Below are 23427 nucleotides of genomic sequence, written 5' to 3' on the forward strand. Positions count from 1 at the left end.
ATTGCCTTACCAGCTACACTACTTTCATACACAGAAAACTGGCTCCAGCAATGTGATAATGAAGGCATTCTTACAAGATCCACCCACAATCTCAAACCTATAAAAACTTTCATTTCCTCCTTTGTAGTATCTACCCACTCCTTCAAACGACTAGACCGCTTAATATGCATAGACGCTAGTGTTTGATTTGCATTGATGTTGGTTTGTAGTACCATCAAATCAAGAACTTTGTCTGTTAGGAACAGTCGGTAAAACTCATATAGTGTGGCTGTAGAAGTATCAATTTGAAGGTTTAGACGCTCCTGACTTGTAAACGGGATATCTTTCTGTGCCCCTACACACGGACCCCAAGCATCATTGTTCACATGAGTGTCTACACCATTTGCACCAGCACCGTCCCCACCTATATCACTATCAGTATCGCCATCGTCTTCCGCATCACTCCATACATCCGTCATGCTGTCACTGCACTCATCATCACTAGCGTTATATTCACTGCCGTCAACACTTACGTATTCCTCTCCATCAGAATCCATCAGTAATTCACAAATATCCACTTCACTAATTCTCTTCTTTGCAAGTCGCTTACCATTTCTACTAAGATTATTACCAATATCTTCCATATTTTATATTTTTGCACAACTATACAAACTGAGTGATAATACGTACGTAAACGAGGAATAAACAATGCCTGGCGCGCTTTCACTTGCGACAATGACCACTGGCCAGTCAGTGACTTCGGAAGAATACTGTGGCGCCATATGGTGGCACACAGTAGAAATACATAGCTAGAATAGACTCTGAAGTTCGCTCTTCACGTAGTACCAATTTTATGCGCATAGATTTCACAGCTGATGATCTACGGCACATCGCCTGAAACTCTACTGTACCGCCATATGGCGTCACGCCATCTCAGATTTGAAGATCGGCGTCACCCAACGTGTTAAGAGGAGATTGCTCGTGTGTCTTACCCGATACATGCATACAGGATTCACTAGGGTCTCTCAACAATGCAGGTAAAATACCGGTACTTAGCTTAAGATTTTGCAGTTGCAAGAAATATCAAACATCTGCTTTCATGGGATATCATAAGAAAGCCGGTACAGACTTTTACAGAACATTTATGAACTGCCACAAGGACAAAATTTCGTTAAGACAACCAGAAGCCACCAGCATAGCTAGATAAACTGCTTTCAACAAAGCCACAGTGGGGACAAGTTTTTCAAAGCACCAGGAGGTAATGAAGAAAAATCACTTATCCCCTGAAAATATATAAAACTTGGATGAATGAGGGATTACTGCAAGAGTTATTGCATCAAAAGATGTGAAACAAGTGAGGACTATGACGTCTAGGGAACGGTCTACCATTATGCTGTTATTGATTGCATTGCTAATGGGAACTCAATCCCGACTATGATTTTTCCACAAGTGAAACTTTGCAAAGCAATGACAAAATGCCACCATGGTCAGCCACACATATCTGGCTGGTCAAAAGGAGGGTTTCCTTAAAACACTTTTCATGTGAAGCCAAGTAAAGAGCAGCCTGTTTTATTAATTACTAGATAACCACAAAAGCCATGTTACAATTGAAATGATAACCCTAACAAAGGAGCCAGGAAGTGTTGCTAAATTCTCCTCACACACTTTCCATAAGCTTCAACCCCTTGACTGCACTGTTTGTAATTTCTTCAAAAACTATAATACTGCAGTGATGAGTGGATAACTAGCCACAGGAAAAAACCGCAGATGTATGACATAGCAGAATGATGGAAAATCCTATCCATTATCCTTGACCACATTCAATTTACAGTCTGGGTTCAGACTATTAATGACATCATTAGTTCTTATATCCATCAATGATTATTCAACTCATTTTAAACATGCTACTCCTCAGACATCGACAAGTAGGGAAGTTGATGGTAGTTGCAGAAATATTGGTACTTCTGAAGATGTTCATGCATGCCCAAAGCCCGCTCAACAAGTTTCAAGTTATGGTGGAAGAAAACCAGTACTCCCAAGAAGACCGCAACAGAGGAAACTGCCACTTTGCATAACCACATATATATCGTATTTGAATGCATATAACTTGCACTTTTTTGACAAAAAATAAGTGTGACCATTTTAGGGGCGTGATATATGTGTGGGGATTTCTGCGCAAAAGATCGTATTCCTGAAAGAACATAAAATTCGCATTAGGCTATCGATTGCAAATTATGAATCTCATTCCGTATTGACGGTTATCACTTTACAAAAGAAAATATAAAATCCTCCTATCAATACAAGTCCTGTTAGATGAAGCAAACTTTTAGTTACAAGTAAGTCATATGAGTTTTCTTTTCTTACATCATTTTTAACTTGCTCTTCATCCACTCATATATTCCTTTTTTCTCATTACAGATGTTATACACGTTTTATTCGTAGTATTGACTGTCTCACTACACTCCTCAGCATAGTGTTTTATTTAACAGTCAGCAAGATCTATTAAGACGAGAGGAATTTGCACCTCAATCTGTTTTTAACTCACTAATCATGATCACTGTCACTTCACATCATTACGATATTTAATCTGTTTGTATATTATGTAATCATTGTTTTACTACTGAAGATGGCCTTGAGATTAGGCTGAAACATGTATAGACTTTGCTTCATCTAACAGATGACTTGACTTGTATTGATAGGAGGATTTTATAAATATTTTCTTTTGTAAACAAGAAAACTGGCATACTTACCCTTTTCATTGTCAATGCCTTCAGTCTCCGAGCTATTCTCGTGTGCATCATCCTAGTCACCATCCTACACTGCATCATCCTGACTTCCAATGCATTTGCGATGCCCGTCTTCAAGAAACTCTGCACAGTAACGTCTGTCGACACCATAACCCATAAGTAATAATAATAATAACTTAAATGTTTCCACCTTTTCAATACAATATATTCACAAACTTACAAAATTATACGGTACTAGTTTCGACCCATCTAGGGGTCATCATCAGCCGTATTGGAGCAAAGATCATTTGTGGCGAAATCCTAAGACAATATTATTTTAAAGAATAACAAGTGAAATGAGATGTTATGGTAATAGTTAATAATACAAGGAATATACATAATAAGAGGTTTTTAACAAAGAATAAAGAATAAAGTATATTCCTTGTATTATTAACTATTACCATAACATCTCATTTCACTTGTTATTCTTTAAAATAATATTGTCTTAGGATTTCGCCACAAATGATCTTTGCTCCAATACGGCTGATGATGACCCCTAGATGGGTCGAAACTAGTACCGTATAATTTTGTAAATTTGTGAATATATTGTATTGAAAAGGTGGAAACATTTAAGTTATTATTATTATTACTTATATATTGTTCAATACGGACCAAAAACATGAAATTCATAACCATCAACCATAACCCATGCTTGCATAACCCAATCACACAAGAATTCAACTGACGGCTTCTTTATTTTGCCTACTGGCGTCAGCTCATGCTCCCCTCCTGCCATCCATTCGGCGTACAATTTACTTATGTTGTCCTTGAAGGACTTGTTGACGGAAACATCTAAGGGCTGTAGACAATGTGCGAGTCCACCAGGTAATACGAGATCAGTTTTCATTTTCTGAAGACGTTTCTTCATGTCTTCCACCAAGTGTCCCGCACTAGCATTGCTGGGCGTTGAAGCAGTGTCCCTGGCCGTGCTCTCCACACCGTACGGACCCAGTCCTGGACAAGAGCTGTATCCATCCTTTCTGTTGAACCCGTATATGAACGTCTTTGGGAAACTTCACTTTAGGCACTTTTTTCTTTTGAAAATAACGTATGGTGGCAATTTTATTCCACCTGTGGTTATTGCTAACATGCCATTGCAATGCTGTTTTCACACCCAGTTGTACGTACAAGCACGCTAGATTCTCCCATCTTGTTGATGGTGGAGTTGCATGGTATGTCAAAGTTTTATCGTGGGTTGATCTGCACTGCTAATTTGATGTAAGAGCCGATTCTTCTTCTTCCGCATTGCTATCATATGGCGATGAATATCTATGATTTTGTCGCTGAAATCACTTGGGATTCTCTGGCAGAGAGATGTTTGCCTTCGCAGACACAATCCCTTCGTGTTGAGAATCTACGGATCCAACCCCAGCTCACTTTCAGATCCGAACAGCTGATCCATCCATTTTTTTTGCTAGTTGCTTTACGTCGCACTGACACAGATAGGTCTTACGGCGACAATGGGACAGGGAAGGGCTAGGAGTGGGAAGGAAGTGGCCATGGCCTTAATTAAGGTACAGCCCCAGCATTTGCCAGGTGTGAAAATGGGAAACCACGGAAAACCATTTTCAGGGCTGCCGACAGTGGGGTTCGAACCTACTATCTCCCGAATACTGGCCCCACTTAAGCGACTGCAGCTATCGAGCTCGGTGATTCATCCTTTAATCGCTAGTTTGTGCTCTTAGAAATGTACCATCTCGTGCGAGATACTAAAGCCATCATTTTGCAACTCTAACGTAATGAAGAAACTCAACTTCCAGCCCAGGAAACATACCAGTTTTCGGCCCTTGAGTGCCTTACGTGTTCGGTTGGTGATTTCTAGTGCAGCTCTCTGTTTACGCCAGTAGCGAACATGAAACTTGGTCACACTGAATTCTCGACCGGCAGCTGTTACTATGTTCTTCAGCGTATTTTATCACACCGAGTTTTAACTTATCTGAGAAACAACGGGGTACTTATCGACAAAACAACACATGGACAATACCTAATACCGTGATCACTTTACTGCCTGGACAGGGAAACATTCCCAGTTCACGTGATCAGTTCTGCCGGACAGGTAGCGATAAGGATATTGACAAAGACGGAAGATTGAAAGGAATGGCTTAGTGTGACTGGCTAGGAATGTGGCCTTGGGGCGGGGGTTTGAGAGTTAGGTATTTTTGGTAACAGCTAGCCTCAACCGTTCTGCAGGCAGAAAAAATGCAGCAGCTTCTTGGACTGTCACGTACAAAATACTGTAACAGCAATTGGTACAGTCCCGATATTTAATGTAGGCACGTCCATGGAATACCCACCAAACTTTATTTTGTGTATGTACCGTATGGCTTTATAACGCCAGAAATTAATGCAAGTTATGTGCAGGGATTTTTTCCCCTGCAATTTCAAATGTTAAAAATGGGGTGAGATATATACATGGTGGTGAGTTATATGCGAGCCAATACAGTAATAAGAGGAGCCTAACCAAGCAACCCCAGCCTTAACAAAATGCCACAGAAGACTGGAACTAGATGGCAGCTCTACATCAGATGATGTCCTGAACTTTCAGAAACTGATAAATCTAACACTGTTCAGATCAAGAACAGTCGCTTTACTCTTTTGAAAATGACTCTTTGTAAGGAGGACTATGTCATAAGAAGTGTTCAGAGTATGAAATGTGTTGTGAATTTTATCGCCGAGATAATGGATGTCAATGGTAATGAATTAACTGTTCAGTACTTAAAAGTTTTCAGCACCTTCAAACAAATATCATAATGAAGCAATTGGTGACCAAACACTGAAGCATCCAACTGGAATTCCAAGTCTCTGAATCACTGAATACTGACACTTGTCTGTTCTTGTCCAATACTTACCTCACCAAACAGGTGTAAGGTGTACAAAACAGCAGCAATATCAAACTGTTCCAAGGTATGAATCCTACCCTGGGATGTGCGTAGGCGCTTTTAACCCCTTATCCGGGCACGGGTCAATTCATCTACCAATATTTGTTACTCAATCAGGTAATGACAAGTTAACTCATCTGCTGGGGGGGACGACGATGACGGCATGTGTTATATCGCCTCTTTGTTATTAAATGTAGTTCTATGATCACTCCATTCACTGTTGCTAATTTCAGATGACCACCAGTCATAAGAAATAGCCTGCATGGATGCTAGGTGACAAGTGTCCGTCCATCCATCCGTACCTTACATCACAGCATGCATGGTTGTTAAAGTTACACTACATCCACACATTTTGTGACTAACTTCCACAATGCAAATTTTCAGATGACCCCCACAGCCATAAGACATTTAGGGCCTATGTCAAAATGAGCAGGGCTAGAAAACTGGTCTTTCACGTAGGCATGCACGCGTAATGGACCGGACAAGTCCCTTCGTTATTCACGGAAGAGTAACTTGTTTTCAGTCAAAATGTATTCCTTGCTACAAAGGTTTGTTTCTCAGTGGAAACACTCTGGTTAAGAGGTTAAGATTGATTATATCAAGCTATTTGAATCCAGCCTGTATACTATGTTATTTTCTAAATGTACTTATGAGTTTGCATACCAGAGGAAACAAATGACAAATTTAAAATATTTTGCTTAAAATATTAAAAAATTTTAAAAAGTGTCTCAAGGTACAAGGATGTCCCCAACATATCAACAATTTTGTAAAAGTGTTGCTATTTGCATGTATGTCTAGTTTTATGAAACAGAGCTCAGCTTGAAAACACATTCCAACATTATCTGATAATAAACAGTTTTGTTTAAAGATAATAAATAGTTATACTTGAAATTTTGTAAAGGATCTAAATACATACTATAGACAAAGCAATTGCTTTAGAAAATTGTATTACAAAGAGAAGTATCTCAGATATACATCATCTCTGCCATTCGAGACATTTTCTTAGGAATATGCACAAACAGGTCGAAGTAACTTGCCAGCTCGTCGATTGTGACGTCATCACATGAAGATGAAGGACCGACTGTCATCCTCGCTTGTTGAGAGCAAGACTGACTGCCTGCCAGTCGGGTTTTTGCCAACTTAACTCGTAATTGTCGAAAGCTCTCCGACTCGTACTTTGTCTCTGAGACTACACGGCTGGACAAGGGCATCTGGATCAAGGACTTGAAGTCTGGAGATGCCACTCCTTGCCCAAACCGAGCCTCGTTGGCTGGTAAGGAAGACTCCTTAGTTTCTGTGAGAGGGCACTGAGGGGAGTTAGCTGCACCAAACCTGAAGGGAGTGATTTTTTTAGAGGTAAAATTAGTCAGTTTCAACACTGGATCTTTCAAAATATTTGCACTGCACATGGGATTTAGGAAGTTCAGTTTGCTCCTATGCAGAACATGTTTTTTGACATGACCAGCAGCCATCCACCTCGAACGTTGAACAGTTCCGCTGCGCCGTACATTACACTTGCAGGAAGCACTGGTACACTCTTCACCAGTAAGGCTCAGAGATGTCCATAATGTAGTCTCCTCAACCGGGCTGCTTTTCTCTCCACCAAAGGGATTCCTCAGCACCTGACTGCTTATTTTCCTAGAACCAATAACAACACAGTTTATAAATTTCATAGTTAAGTCTGTATTGACCTCAAATCAAAGCAAATTGAGCATGGAGTATTTTGAAAAGATTGCTATGTATTCTAATGTTTAGTGATAATAGGACAGTAGTTTAAATGTCTTTGGAAATATGTAAACAGAAATGGCAGTGCGGAAAGAGGTGGTGGTGTTTGGATGAGGAAATACTGCATTTGCTGGATGAATGTTAATTTAGGAAAGTGAATAGGGGGAAACACTTCCTCAATTAAATTCAATAACAACAACTGTATTAATTCAGGACTTCCTTAGAATCTACAAAGGTAGCCAAAATTTTACACACACTTACAGATACTCGAAAAAATACTGACTATACATTCATGGCGTCTCTGGATAAATATATTGATATGCAAGGGGACTGTATGGATATAGAACAAGACGTAATGTCTGAACATAGTCTGGCCCATTCCATTGCATCAAGAGGTCTAGATCATTGACTGGACAGGTTGAGCCTGACATCGTGCACCTCGTTTAAATATTCGTACAGCAAGAAACAGTTCCTTGTAGTCACATGCAGGGTCCTTCCTAGGCCCGTGTACATGCAGTGGCACGAGTTCTGCAGTCCATGTACAATCGCTGGGTATGCCCGCAGTTGACGCAAGGTCCAAATAAGGGTATGAAACACAAGAGGAACGGAAAATAATTACCAAGCTTCACAATGAAACAAAGTCCCTGTCTGAGATTTCACGAATAATCGATCGTCCTTGGTCGACAGTTCAATCCAACACTGACAGGTACAGTGTGACAAAAAGTGTACGGAACAGGCCCAGAAGTGGTCGTCCCCAAGTACTGTCTCAGAGGGACAAGGCGTTTATTGTTCGAACTGTGAAAAAGGATCCAAAAACTAGTGCCCCTCAGATTGAAGCAGAGTTGGAGAAGCAGGGCGTAAAGGTATGTATGAGTACTGTGCGAAATAGCTTGAGAACAGCAGGGTATAATGGTTGAATGTCTAGGGAAAAACTTTTCGTTAGTGCAAGGAACCACAAGAAACGCCTATAATTCGCTTTAAAACATGTGGATAAGACAGACAAATTTTGGAAGCATGATTTTGACCACTGAAAGTAAATACAACGTATTTGGTTCTGTTGCGAGAATAGTGTGGTGAAAACCGAACACAGAACTGAACCCCAGAAACCTCACTCCTACGATCAAACATGGAGGGGACTCCGTTCTTGCCTGGGGGGGCCACGAGTGCTGCTGGTGTTGGAAATTTGAGTTTTATAGATGGAACCAGGGATCACAAATACTACATAAATATTCTCAAAACACATCATATACCCAGTGCTAGGAAACTTTGTTTGGAACATAATTTCATGTTCATGCAGAACATCATGATCATACTCATTCCCCGTTTCCAGCTTCCTGGGTTGGGTTACGAATCAAGGATCTCCATCGCTGCCGGTCTCTTCACCACTCTTCTCCTTTTTTAAGTAAATCTTCTGGTTTTTCTCCCCTCTTCTCTATGCACTCCCACACTGAATCTGTCCACCTCTTTTGGGGTCTTCTTTATGGTCTCTTTCCTATTAACTTCTCTGAAAAAGCTTTTCTTGGCACTCTCTCTTCTCCCATTCTCATGATTTGTCCATACCACTATAGCTTTGTTGTTTCTACCCTGTCTTGAAGTTTCAAGATTCCTGCCTTTTTCCTTCTCTCTTCATTTCAAATCTAACCTTTCTGGTCTTGCCCTCGATACCTCTTAGGAATTTCATCTCCGCTGCCTGTATTCTACTCTCCTTCTCGTTTTGGTGCAGTCCACGATCCAGCTGCATAGGATAGTATGGGTTCATAATAGGTTGAATAGAATACTTTCTTACATTTCTTCGGGATATCTTTGTTCAACAAAATACCCCTTACACTCTGGTAGAAGCTGTTTGCCTGTTGTATTCTTTTCCCAATTTCATTATCTTTCCATCTTCTGTGATCATACTTCCCAAGTACTTGAAACTTTTAACCACTTCCAGAATTTTAACATTCAATTTTATCTTTCCTGTTAATTCCTTCTCCTTGTCATCACTATTGTTTTACTTTTCTCTGTGCTTACTTTCATCCCAAGTTTTTCTATCTCTTGATTCCACACATCTACTTGTTTTTGCATTTCCATTTCATCCTCACCCCATATCACTATATCATCTGCAAACAACATGGCTTTTGTTGCCTTGTCTTCCCAATCTCTAATGTTCTTATGAATTTCATCCATGACTATGATGAATAGTATGGGGAATAGTATACTTCCCTGTCAGAGACCAGTTTCAACTTTAAACCATTTTGTTTTTCCTATACTAGTCTTCACACTACTAACACAATTTTTGTACACAGCTCTTATCATTTGCACTTCCACTTTGTCAACTTGTTTTTGCCTTATGTGTCCCATACCATATGTCTTGGCCCACTTGTCATAAGGTTTCTCAATGTCAATAAATATCACTATGTCTTTTCCAAACTCCCATCTTTTCTCCATCATATGTCTTAATGTAAAGATCAGGTCAAATGATCTGTCTTTCCTAAAACTACACTGTTCTCCCATTTCTTCTTCATGCAGGACAATGATCCACAATACACTGCCCATAATACAAAGATGTGGATACTTCACAATATGCCAAAGCATCTTCCTACAACCCCTCAGTCCCCCGCTCGACATCAATCCGATAGAGCATGCAAGTATGGGAGATACTGGACAGAAAATTATGATTCAGGGTAATATCCAACAGGAATGATCTCCAAACTGCCATACTGGAAGAATGGAACAACATTGCATCATTGGTCACCGAGAACTTAGTTGCTTCCATCCCACGACAACTGCAGGCAATAATAAAGGCAAAGGGGAACCCAACAAAGTATTGAAAAGTGAACAAAGGCAAGGACTGGAGATGGTGTACGAATATATTTTTCGTGTGTAATTTTTTTAGAGGGAATGCAGTTGACTATTTTGTTTTAGACGTACCTTCATACTGTAAGCAATTATTGATGGTAATAAATAACATTCCAAACTATGCAGTCCATGTTTTATTTATATTACATTTTGATGTTTGCCCTTAAATCTACGCGCATGTATGTCCCGTTCTTGCATAATGTGACGTGTTTAAAGTTAAAAATTTCATTGTTCCGTATTGAAGAATATTAAGTTAAAATTGAAATAATTGATAAAAGAGATTCAACCTATTCAACACAAAAGAATAAGAAATGTAGTGAATTACATTCCCATTTAATAATTGGTAGAAATGGTACCGGTTTCGACCCTAGTCCAGGTCATCATCAGCTGATTAAGACGAAAAACAATGCATAGGATCAGTAGAACAGGCGATATAAAAATGAAATGGCGGCAGACACTGTAGAACTTAGAAGAAGTAAAATGCAAATCACTAAAAGAAAACAGTGCGCAATTCTCTGAGCTGTAGCATAGCACACGCAGCACTAGGCAAAGTCCCACAATGTTTACGAATAGCGGAGAACGGTTAAATGAGCCAGTTTTTAAATACTGTCAGGCATAAAGTCACATCACAATCGAACATGTACGAAGATCCATAATCGTGCAGGAGTTGAAGATGAGTATATCCATTGAAGCAATTTGCCAGCTCCCAGTGATCAGTGTGATGCATTCAATATCAGGCACTGTGGTTTCAAATGCCCGAAGTAAAATGGAGAATAACTTGACGGTTCAGTAATTTTCCTCGGTCGCGGGAAAGTAAGTATATAGATAAATATAATACAATTCAATATAACTGAATAAGTAATTGTGCCCCTATAGAATTCTTAGAACAGTTGACGTGAACAAACAATTATGAAGAGAAAAAAATAGTAAAAAGCGCAATATCGGAAACAAATGAAAACGTATATGCACAGTGCGCAATTTTTTAAAGCGTAAAAACTCAGGTCTTGATTGAAGTAGTCGAAATCGGTGCAAGGCAGGAGTTGAGTATGAATGAGAAGAACCAAAATGAAGGTGGATTTTTTAAAAAGAAAAGATAGAATAAATTAATAGAGGAAGAGGAATAGTGGAATAAGAGAAGAATGAAAGAAATTGAAGTTAAATGGTGTTGAGGAAGAATAAGATAGGGAGATGAAGGAGGAGGGGTAGTTTAGGGTGGGTTATTGGAGGTAGAAAATGTGGGTAGGAACTTTGTAAGGCATGGAAAATAGAATTGGGGTTTTGAAATTTATGATTTACCTTTTCGAGTATCTGTAGTTCAGCTTTAATCAAGACAAGATATCCTCTTTGATGATTGCATAGGAAATTTCTATTTCTACTTTAACCTCCTATGAGAGGGGACAAAAATATAACAACAGTAACATCTGCGAGCTTCTAGCAGAGTTTGGCATCATGCAAGGCTTCTCGTTGCAATTCCACTCCTGAGGTCGTCAAGATTTAACCTCCATTAAGGCCCCGATTATCCATGGAATTGGGTGGCAAGGGCACTGCAAACAGCGAAAATCACAGATAACCCGAAAAAAAGACTTAAAATGAGGTGTAAACACAAAAAATTCAGAATAAAAAGTTTTAAACATAATATGTAGGCCTAAAACTTTTAAAATGTGTACAGTACAGCCGAAACCTTTGCTCTATATCTAAATCACTAAATTAAAGAACAGTAAACAAACAATACTGTCCTGTTATTAAAGTGTTCAGTTAAGTCTTTTTTTTTTCAACCAGTCACCTTTTCTTTATTCCGGACAGTACTTTCCTTAACATGAGTTTTTCTGCCAGATGTGCACCATCGTCTTGTCAATATAAATATTGAAGCAACCCGTCTACGTGCTGCAAAGCAGTTTCATGCATGATCCGCGCAGGCATCTCGTCTTCTCCACTCACTTTGTTGTTCTTTGTTCTTGTACACTCCCACTGTGCTGTTCTTTATTTCTACGTCAGTCATTCAAATCCTGGCTCACTTGTGCTGCATTCCAACCACTCTTCTGTGTTTTCTTCGACATTCTCACCTCCTGGAACGGATGTCACTAGGTCAACAAGTGTAGCAGTCACCATGACTAAATTCTCTTCTTCACATATGTTTTGGCTGACATTTGTTTCAATACTCTGAAAGAGTTTTCTCCACGATTTATCAAGGGCTGAGGGTTTGATGTAATCCTATGCAGACACAATATCATGAATGTATCCAAAATTGTATAATTCTTCGTAATAAAAAAAATTTGTGGTACTCATGGATAATTAGGGTTTTAGTGCAGGACAATGATCCAAAATACACTGCTCATAATACAAAGATGTGGATACTCTACAATGTGCCACAGTACCTTCCTACACCCCCTCGACATCAATCCGACACAGTCAGTAGCGAAAAAAATTGCATTCCGTCATACATTGCACTAGGCTGTACCTCTGCCATCTCGTGGTGAATTTCAGAGTTAACTATTGTCACTCTTAAATCTTGCATACAAGACCCCACTCCCAACGTAATTCGTCAGAGAAGAGCGATTCCGCTTCGAAGCGCTTACAAGTCTTATTGCAGCTCTGATGACACTGCACAAATTTGTGAATAGTTTTGTCCATACGACCCATGCAATGTGTTTCGTAGTTAAGAAATTTCCGCCTCTGTAGCGTAGGCCTACTGCAGCTCTGATGACATCGCACAAATGGGTGAATAGCTTGAAGTCCGACCCACACATTGCAAGCATGCATCAGTCATGCTATATGTCTGTTTTTCGTAGTTAATAACGTCCATCACCATAATGTTTAGCACAATTAGCTGCCGTTCTCGGGAGTCGGCGTTCGATTCCCGGTACCGTACTAACAGAGATTTGCTTGTTGTTTTAAGGGGCCTAACATCGAAGGTCATCGGTCCTAACAGAGATTTACAAATGGCAAAATTGGTAAAAACGGTACAACTTCCCTCCACTGGGGATGTGTCTAAAAAGAGCTGTACCAACTCAGGATGAGGAAAAAGAGTTTAGTTTAGTTGAGAAATATTAATGGTTGTTGCTATTATATGTTGATAATTAAGTTCCCACGTACTTTAAACCATTCCTGGAGACATCAAACAAAACAAGAGCCTCCATGGCTCAGGCGGCAGCCTCTCACCACTGGGTTCCGTGGTTCAAATCCCGGTCACTCCATGTGAGATTTGTGCTGGAGAAAGCAGAGGTGAGGCAGGTTTTTCTCCGGGTACTCCGGTTTTCCCTGTCATAATTCATTTCAGCAACACTCTCCAACATAATTTCATCTGTCATTCATTATTCATAGCCCCAGAGGAGTGTGACAGGCTTCAGCGGCCAGCACAATTCCTATCCTCGCCGCTAGATGGGGGCATTATTCATGACCCCAGAGAACCGCGACAGGCTTCAGCAGCCAGCACAATTCCTATCCTCGCCGCTAGATGGGGCTTCATTCATTCCATTCCTGACCCGGTCGAATGACTGGAAGCAGGCCGTGGATTTTCAAACAAAACATACTAAGGTATGCATTAATGAAAAAAAGGAGACAACGAACGTAAGAAATTAAACATTATAACAAAACTCATTACCGCCATACCTGTAGATATTCATAAATGCGGCAAACTTTCCTGTTATTTATTTTTATTCTTTCTGTCGTGGAACTTTTGGCACTATCTGGGCAATAGAATACCTACCCTAAGCAAAGTGGTCTCTCTTATCTCATGTACAGCTGTTTATGTAAATCCTGATGTGATAAATGTATAGAACAAGCATGAAATATACTTTAAAATAAGGGTCTGGCTTTCAACAGCCACAGTTGTCCAAAGAAAGCTTCCAGTCACTATGTATTACATTTGGAAGTACAACTCGCAACATAGGCTAGTTATCAGCTGGTGGTTTGGCACACATCTACAGCACGGCGTTACTCAGGAGTGGCTTCGGCTACACATACACCACTGGGAATATCAGAGAGCATCTCCAGAAACCATCTGGGAATAGATTCACTCTGTTTGGACACTATTGTTGGGAATAAAACCATTTTTAAAAGGTTAAAAAAGTCGGGACCTCGTACGCTCTCAATTACAGTGCATGGCTGATGCGGCTGATGAGATGGCAGCAAAGGTGACGTCACTTGGAATGATGACACCCCGGTAGCAGGGAAGTTAGCGGTGCAAAACGAAAGTTCAAATGAAAGTAGTGATAAGGTTTACTCAGGTTTACTGTGTTTACTGGGTTCCGTGGTTCAAATCCCGGTCACTCCATGTGAGATTTGTGCTGGAGAAAGCAGAGGTGGGGCAGGCTTTTCTCCGGGTACTCCGGTTTTCCCAGTATCACCAAGGAATGCAAAGAGGACGCAAAAGATGTGGAAAAGAGATGTAGCGCAATGTTTGAGGTCCATTCTGTTTTGCATTATATTATCCAAAATTACATAAGGTATTGCAAGGCATGTGTATGATATTATCATTTCTGTTAATATTACATTATATCACTTCTTGCAGGCATGCCTGTATATTGTTGCCAGAATATCCTAAATGTGGACACAACACAAAACCCACAGAACTTGAGAATGAAAATAATTTTCCTGTAGTGGGAAACAGCTTCATTCTACCCTATGAGAGTTTCCGGAAATATTCAAAAGGACATCCACAAAAATGAAGGGATTTCAAATACTGATGACTATCTAGACATTATCGGAGAGCATACTACTGCTGTAAACCTAACCCCATGGCACTACAGCCCTGAAGGGCCTTGGCCTACCAAGTGACCGCTGCCCAGCCCTAAATGTAATAGACAAGTATGTAGAAGTAATTGAGCAGAGACTATAGCTTCGCGAAGTAACTTACAGAGTTTCTTGTAGACGTCTGTGGAGTTCATCTGTGATGTAAACAAACATGGCGGAACAACAACCTATTTGATCTTGCAGCGATGTTATTTCGGATCACAGCCCTAAAGCCTGCAGATTACGAGTTGTCGTATGGTCAGCACGACAAATCATCTCGGCCATTATTCTTGGCTTTCTAGACCGATGCTAATGTTGTAACTCCAAACTAACCATAAATTGGATATCGGTACTTTTGTCCCAGTTAACCCAATGAGTGCAACGCCCACCTATAGACGGGCTGACGTGGACGGTCCACGACTGCTACGCCAGTCTATAGACAGTAAGCGAGAATTTTAAATTTTTTTTAGTTTCCTGGTTCACTTTTGAGTGCGAATTACATCTCTGACCTGTTCTGCCATATGTTGGGCATTATGTAGAAGTAATTGAGCAGAGACTATAGCTTCGCGAAGTAACTTACAGAGTTTCTGGTAGACGTCTGTGGAGTTCATCTGTGATGTAAACAAACATGGTGGAACAACAATCTATTTGATCTTGCAGCGATGTTATTTCGGATCACAGAATCTTTCAGTTATTATCCACAGTGGAAAGCGCTGATGGGGAGGAACATTTTAATGAATTGTTAAGCCCTTTTGAAAGTGAGACTGAGAGTGCTGAAAATATTGTATGTGAGAGAGAAAGAGAGCCTCCTTCTAAACGAAAAAAGAAAATCACAGCGAGTACAAAAGCTATTTTATCACTATTTTTGTGGCGGATGGATTACTTTTACAATAGAGTAAATTAATACATTATTTTGGGTCCACCTATTCAATACCAAATGTAAATAGTTTAAATTACATAGGGACTAGTTTCGACCTAGTAATAGGTCATCATCAGCCTGAAGTAAATTAGAGCGTAAATATCGAAGAAAAGATAAACAATGTAAACACAAGTACAGTCTTTTTAAAAGTACATACCATGTGGGGTATTGAGCAGCAATATATTAAAAATAATAACTCTTCCAACTGACGAAGCACTGAGCGAAAGTTATGTTGTTTATTTATGAATAAAGTTCAGTGCGTCGTATAGTATTAAAAGTCCAATGTGCACTAAAAGATGTTATAAAGAAGAATTATCAGTTGAATGCTGGCTTCTTGAGTTTGCTGTTGTATATTCGAAGAAGTTAAGTCATTTTTTAAGGCATTCATAGATGTCAAAACACATGGATGTTGGAAAGGCTCTTCAGTTTTTTGGAACAAGGTAATTGTGCGCGTGGAGGCTTAGGAGTCCCAAGTAGCGCCATATTATGTTAAAAAATAGAGATCCATAAAAAAGGTCCCGTGTGTCGTATAAAAATGACAAGTTGTGAAAGTGGAAATCGAAAAAGGTTGGTTTTCAAGCGATGATGTAGTTCATTCAGAGATCAATTGAAATTAAAGTATCATGACATTGTCTTCTCAAGATGTTTATAAACTAGAAATAATTGTCGATGCGAAGTAAGATGCTAGAAGAAAGCTCTTCTGCTTCTGGAATCTTGAAGGACGATGGATGTTTCACGAGGCAGAATAACATATATGGAGTTAAATAAAGGTGGATATAAATTCGCAGTTCAATGCGGACCATACAATTGACTCTGAATAAACGACAGTAGGAAATAAATAAATTTGGTCAGGTGGAAGAAAATGTTGAAATAAAATGTCAAGGGAATTTACGCGTGTTGTGATAAGCTGAAGAGAGAAATGGTGGTAGGTAAGGTTCAAAGGAAATCTTGAGGAGGTGAAGGGAGAAAAATAAAGGAAGGAGAGGAAAAGGTTTTTTTAAATAAATGACAGTAATGAAATAAACAATATTTGGTCTGGTGGAAGAAAATATGTATGTCATAATAGAATTGACGCGTGTTGTAATAAGCTGAAGAGAGAAAATGGTGGTAGGTGAGATGCAAGGAAAACTTGGAGGTGAAGGGAGAAAAATACAGGAAGGAGAAGAAAAGGATTTTTTTTAGGTTGGGGCTGAGGGATGTGGGAATATGGAAGAATGATTAAGAAAAGTACTATAATTAGAATGAAAAATCGGACCTTTAATATTAGATTTTGATTGTCTGAAAAGTTGAACGAGCAGGTCAAAAAGAATGTTCGATTTTTCGGAAATGTCATTAAGATTGAAATTAGGATTAAAATATTGGTCTAGATTTATAAAGCAATTCTCTGTTATGTTAAAGGAGGGGTCCTTTACTGATTATTTTGAGAATTACCATATCTTGTTTAATGTCAGTAAATTTATGATTATAATCATTCATGTGTTGACCAACTGCAGAAAATTTATTGTGTTTTTGGGCATTGACATGTTCCAAGTATCGTATTTTAAAGCTTCTTCCTGTTTGTCCAATATAAGAAGAATTGCAGCTGTTGCATTTGACCCTATATACACCAGATTTTGGAAAACGATCAGTTCTATTGACAGATTTTGAGTTGTGTAAGACTTTAGTGTTATTATTGTTGGTTCTGAAGGAGATTATAACATGTTTTTTAAAAACGTTAGAGACCTTATAAATATCTTTATTGAATGTAAAGGTAGAAAATAAAGAAATTTTTGGGTTTTCTTTTTTCAGAGTGGTTATAGGATGATGTTTGTATTTATTGATAATACCTTCAATGATAGAACTACTGTAACCATTGAGTTTAGCAATCATACAGATGTTGTTCAATTCTTTTTAAGATCACTTTCAGACATTGGGACCGTATAGGCTCGATGAACCATACTATTATAAGCCGCTCTTTTATGGATTTGCGGATGAGAGGAAACTTGATGAATAGTGGGAGATGTTTGGATAGGCTTTCTGAAGATGTTGAATTTTAAGGAATATAGTTGCCTAATGATGGTTAAGTCTAAAAAATTTATTCTTCGTTCAGATTCAGATTCGAGCGTAAATTTTATGTGTGGGTTAAGATTATTAAGGTTGATAAGAGTGGAAGCTGCGTCTGTTGTGCTTTCATCTAGGATTACCAAAGTGTCATCAACATATCTAGCCCAAAAAAGAATATTAATGAAGTTATTATTATTATTATTATTATTATTATTATTATCAATTTTAGTATGTTCTAAAAAATCCAAGTAGATTTCAGCTAAAATGTCTGAAGCCGGCGATCCCATGGCCAAACCTTCCTGCTGATGGATAATACTGTCGAAAGTGAAATAGTTATTATTTAAAACCAATTTCAGGATAGACATAAAGTTTTGTATTTCTAAGGCACTTAGGTGGCTGTATTTGCCTAAATTGTTTTCAATGATAGGGTATAATTTAGAGGTTTGAATACTAGGATACACATTAACAACGTCTAACGAGTGAAGAGAATGGTTAGGTTGGATATGAAATTTATTAAGATTCTCGATCAACTCTGTAGTATTTTTAATAGATTTTTTAGACAAAAAATGATAATATCTTCTTAGAAACTTTTGAATGAATTGAGAAGCATTATAAAGAGGACTTGGTCTGTAATTGATGATCGGGCGGATATGGATGCCGGGTTTGTGTATCTTAGGAAGGGCTTTAGCGGTCGGAAGACTTGGATTCATGCTAATAAATTTAGTTTTTTCTTGTTCAGTTAAAATGAATGAAGTATTTTTAAGAGTTTGTTTAAGAAGGCGTTGGATTTTTTGAGTAGGGTCTTTTTTAACAACAGTGAACGAACTGTCAGAAAAGAATTCTTTAGTCTTATTAATATATTCGTTTCTTTTCATTATAACAGTGGTATTGTCCTTGTCAGCCTTAGTGACAATAAGATTATTATCAGAAATCTTCTTTTTAATAGCGCGTAATCGCTTTTGATCAATGATTGATTCTTTATTGTCGATAGGGATGTTGGGGTTCATACTTGAGTTAAGAATGTCGTTAATTTTACGTTTTACTTCGAACCTAACTTCATCCTGTTTTTCAAGGGGTAATTTACTGACGGCTAGTTCAGATTCTAAGATCATAGTAGTAGAGTAGAACAGGATGAAGTTAGGTTCGAAGTAAAACGTAAAATTAACGACATTCTTAACTCAAGTATGAACCCCAACATCCCTATCGACAATAAAGAATCAATCGTTGATCAAAAGCGATTACGCGTTCTTAAAAAGAAGATTTCTGATAATAATCTTATTGTCACTAAGGCTGACAAGGGCAATACCACTGTTATAATGAAAAGAAACGAATATATTAATAAGACTAAAGAATTCTTTTCTGACAGTTCGTTCACTGTTGTTAAAAAGGACCCTACTCAAAAAATCCAACGCCTTCTTAAACAAACTCTTAAAAATAATTCATTCATTTTAACTGAACAAGAAAAAACTAAATTTATTAGCATGAATCCAAGTCTTCCGACCGCTAAAGCCCTTCCTAAGATACACAAACCCGGCATCCATATCCGCCCGATCATCAATTACAGACCAAGTCCTCTTTATAATGCTTCTCAATTCATTCAAAAGTTTCTAAGAAGATATTATCATTTTTTGTCTAAAAAATCTAATAAAAATACTACAGAGTTGATCGAGAATCTTAATAAATTTCATATCCAACCTAACCATTCTCTTCACTCGTTAGACGTTGTTAATGTGTATCCTAGTATTCAAACCTCTAAATTATACCCTATCATTGAAAACAATTTAGGCAAATACAGCCACCTAAGTGCCTTAGAAATACAAAACTTTATGTCTATCCTGAAATTGGTTTTAAATAATAACTATTTCACTTTCGACAGTATTATCCATCAGCAGGAAGGTTTGGCCATGGGATCGCCGGCTTCAGACATTTTAGCTGAAATCTACTTGGATTTTTTAGAACATACTAAAATTGATAATAATAATAATAATAATAATAATAATAATAATAATAATAATAACAACTTCATTAATATTCTTTTTTGGGCTAGATATGTTGATGACACTTTGGTAATCCTAGATGAAAGCACAACAGACGCAGCTTCCACTCTTATCAACCTTAATAATCTTAACCCACACATAAAATTTACGCTCGAATCTGAATCTGAACGAAGAATAAATTTTTTAGACTTAACCACCATTAGGCAACTATATTCCTTAAAATTCAACATCTTCAGAAAGCCTATCCAAACATCTCCCACTATTCATCAAGTTTCCTCTCATCCGCAAATCCATAAAAGAGCGGCTTATAATAGTATGGTTCATCGAGCCTATACGGTCCCAATGTCTGAAAGTGATCTTAAAAAGAATTGAACAACATCCGTATGATTGCTAAACTCAATGGTTACAGTAGTTCTATCATTGAAGGTATTATCAATAAATACAAACATCATCCTATAACCACTCTGAAAAAAGAAAACCCAAAAATTTCTTTATTTTCTACCTTTACATTCAATAAAGATATTTATAAGGTCTCTAACGTTTTTAAAAAACATGATGTTATAATCTCCTTCAGAACCAACAATAATAACACTAAAGTCTTACACAACTCAAAATCTGTCAATAGAACTGATCGTTTTCCAAAATCTGGTGTATATAGGGTCAAATGCAACAGCTGCAATTCTTCTTATATTGGACAAACAGGAAGAAGCTTTAAAATACGATACTTGGAACATGTCAATGCCCAAAAACACAATAAATTTTCTGCAGTTGGTCAACACATGAATGATTATAATCATAAATTTACTGACATTAAACAAGATATGGTAATTCTCAAAATAATCAGTAAAGGACCCCTCCTTTAACATAACAGAGAATTGCTTTATAAATCTAGACCAATATTTTAATCCTAATTTCAATCTTAATGACATTTCCGAAAAATCGAACATTCTTTTTGACCTGCTCGTTCAACTTTTCAGACAATCAAAATCTAATATTAAAGGTCCGATTTTTCATTCTATTTATAGTACTTTTCTTAATCATTCTTCCATATTCCCACATCCCTCAGCCCCACCCTAAAAAAAATCCTCTTCTTTTCCGTCCTGTATTTTTCTCCCTTCACCTCCAAGTTTTCCTTGCATCTCACCTACCACCATTTTCTCTCTTCAGCTTATTACAACACGCGTCAATTCTATTATGACATACATATTTTCTTCCACCAGACCAAATATTGTTTATTTCATTACTGTCATTTATTTAAAAAAACCTTTTCCTCTCCTTCCTTTATTTTTCTCCCTTCACCTCCTCAAGATTTCCTTTGAACCTTACCTACCACCATTTCTCTCTTCAGCTTATCACAACACGCGTAAATTCCCTTGACATTTTATTTCACCTGACCAAATTTATTTATTTCCTACTGTCGTTTATTCAGAGTCAATTGTATGGTCCGCATTGAACTGCGAATTTATATCCACCTTTATTTAACTCCATATATGTTATTCTGCCTCGTGAAACATCCATCGTCCTTCAAGATTCCAGAAGCAGAAGAGCTTTCTTCTAGCATCTTACTTCGCATCGACAATTATTTCTAGTTTATAAACATCTTGAGAAGACAATGTCACGATACTTTAATTTCAATTGATCTCTGAATGAACTACATCATCGCTTGAAAACCAACCTTTTTCGATTTCCACTTTCACAACTTGTCATTTTTATACGACACACGGGACCTTTTTTATGGATCTCTATTTTTTAACATAATATGGCGCTACTCGGGACTCCTAAGCCTCCACGCGCAACAATTACCTTGTTCCAAAAACCTGAAGAGCCTTTCCAACATCCATGTGTTTTGACGTCTATGAATACCTTAAAAAATGACGTAACTTCTTCGAATATACAACAGCAAACTCAAGAAGCCAGCATTCAACTGATAATTCTTCTTTATAACATCTTTTAGTGCACATTGGACTTTTAATACTATACGGCGCGCTGAACTTTATTCATAAATAAACAACATAACTTTCGCTCAGTGCTTCGTCAATTGGAAGAGTTATTATTTTTAATATATTGCTGCTCAATACCCCACATGGTATGTACTTTTAAAAAGACTGTACTTGTGTTTACATTGTTTATCTTTTCTTCGATATTTACACTAATTTACTTCAGGCTGATGATGAACTATTACTAGGTCGAAACTAGTCCCTATGTAATTTAAACTATTTACATTTGGTATTGAAAAGGTGGACCCAAAATAATATATTAATTTACTCTATTGTAATCACAGTGCAATATGGATCTATCAATATGAAACTTATTTCTTTTAATGGATTACTTTTCTTCTCCAGAGATTCAAGTAACTGTGACAGGCTCTGAGGGCCAAGTAGTGTTTGGTGACAACCCAAAAATCATTGACTGTTTGAAACTTTTGTGCCAGTGGAGTTGATGCAGATAGTTGAACAAATCGGCATCAGAAAAAACCAGTAGAAAACATTTAACTATCACCACATTCCAGGTTTGGAAAATGTTTTTAAAATATCAACTTATATACTTTTAAGAACTTACATGTATTAGTTGCCTACAGATTGTCGGAAGTAATATTATTTTGGGCTCTTTACTTTGTATAAATATAATGCACGCATGGGCACATAAGTAATTTTGTCTTCTCTCAAAATAATATTGAACATACGTGTAGGATTTCATTTGCATTTAGATTTATAAACAACCAACATTTATAAACATTTTAACACATCGCTGACCGAAGGCTTGAGCTTGTCACATACCCTGTGGACTGGACATTTTTCTACTAAGCATACTAGAGTGCACTTGATTATAAAAATGTACATAAATATTAAACCAGTCAAGATTTTCTTTAAAGTTGGTGGATCTGCCTTTACAAAACCATCTTCAGCGTCAATTACCAACGCATCATTAATGTTTACATCGTTGTAGTCGTCAGATTAACTTGAATAAATAAGCACACTAGGTAAATTACGGCGTGAGAGGAATATCACTCTCACATTCAGTTTCCACTAATTCATTAACACACTATCCATTTGAACGATCATCGGCATATAATTCTTCTAAAATATCGTCGTCAGCTAACACTGTATTCCGCGGGCGCTCCATCTTGTCATTGACTGAATCGGCAGAAAGAAAGTCGACGCTTCATAACTAAATCAAAGAATAAAAGAGGCCACGAATAAAAGAAAAGTGGCAGATATACATCTACGATTTATTCTACTCAATGTGCAAGTCCGAAATAGTTCAATATATGGTCAAGAGATGTCACAGGAAGACCGAAAACAATGTCGTGAATAAAACCGAGATTTCTCGGGGCCCGTCACCTACCGCTGGCGAGCGTACTACGAGATTTCTCGGGGTCCATCACCCATGTGTTAAGGTAAACACAGAACCGATAAGTTAAAAATTGAGGCTTCTACTATTTTTTTTACATAGGAATAAAAAACTCAGCACTGGGGTACCAAACAGTCAATTGGTAACTCAGCACTCAAAAGGTTAAGAAGTACAAA

General features: G+C 37.9%; 1 protein-coding gene across 1 annotated transcript in view; it reads right to left on the minus strand.

Annotated features, from left to right (window-relative positions):
- Positions 1-6574: 6574 nt before the first annotated feature.
- The window catches only part of LOC136857389 (uncharacterized), a 65164-nt gene continuing 48311 nt past the window's right edge, over positions 6575-23427 (minus strand). The window contains exon 3 of the mRNA XM_067136021.2: positions 6575-7282. Coding sequence (XP_066992122.1) covers positions 6610-7282 — 673 coding nt within the window. The 3' untranslated portion in view covers positions 6575-6609. The remainder of the gene's footprint in view (positions 7283-23427) is intronic.

This window comes from Anabrus simplex, chromosome 1 (assembly GCF_040414725.1).
Source record: "Anabrus simplex isolate iqAnaSimp1 chromosome 1, ASM4041472v1, whole genome shotgun sequence".
In the NCBI taxonomy this organism is placed as follows: Eukaryota; Metazoa; Arthropoda; class Insecta; order Orthoptera; family Tettigoniidae; genus Anabrus; species Anabrus simplex.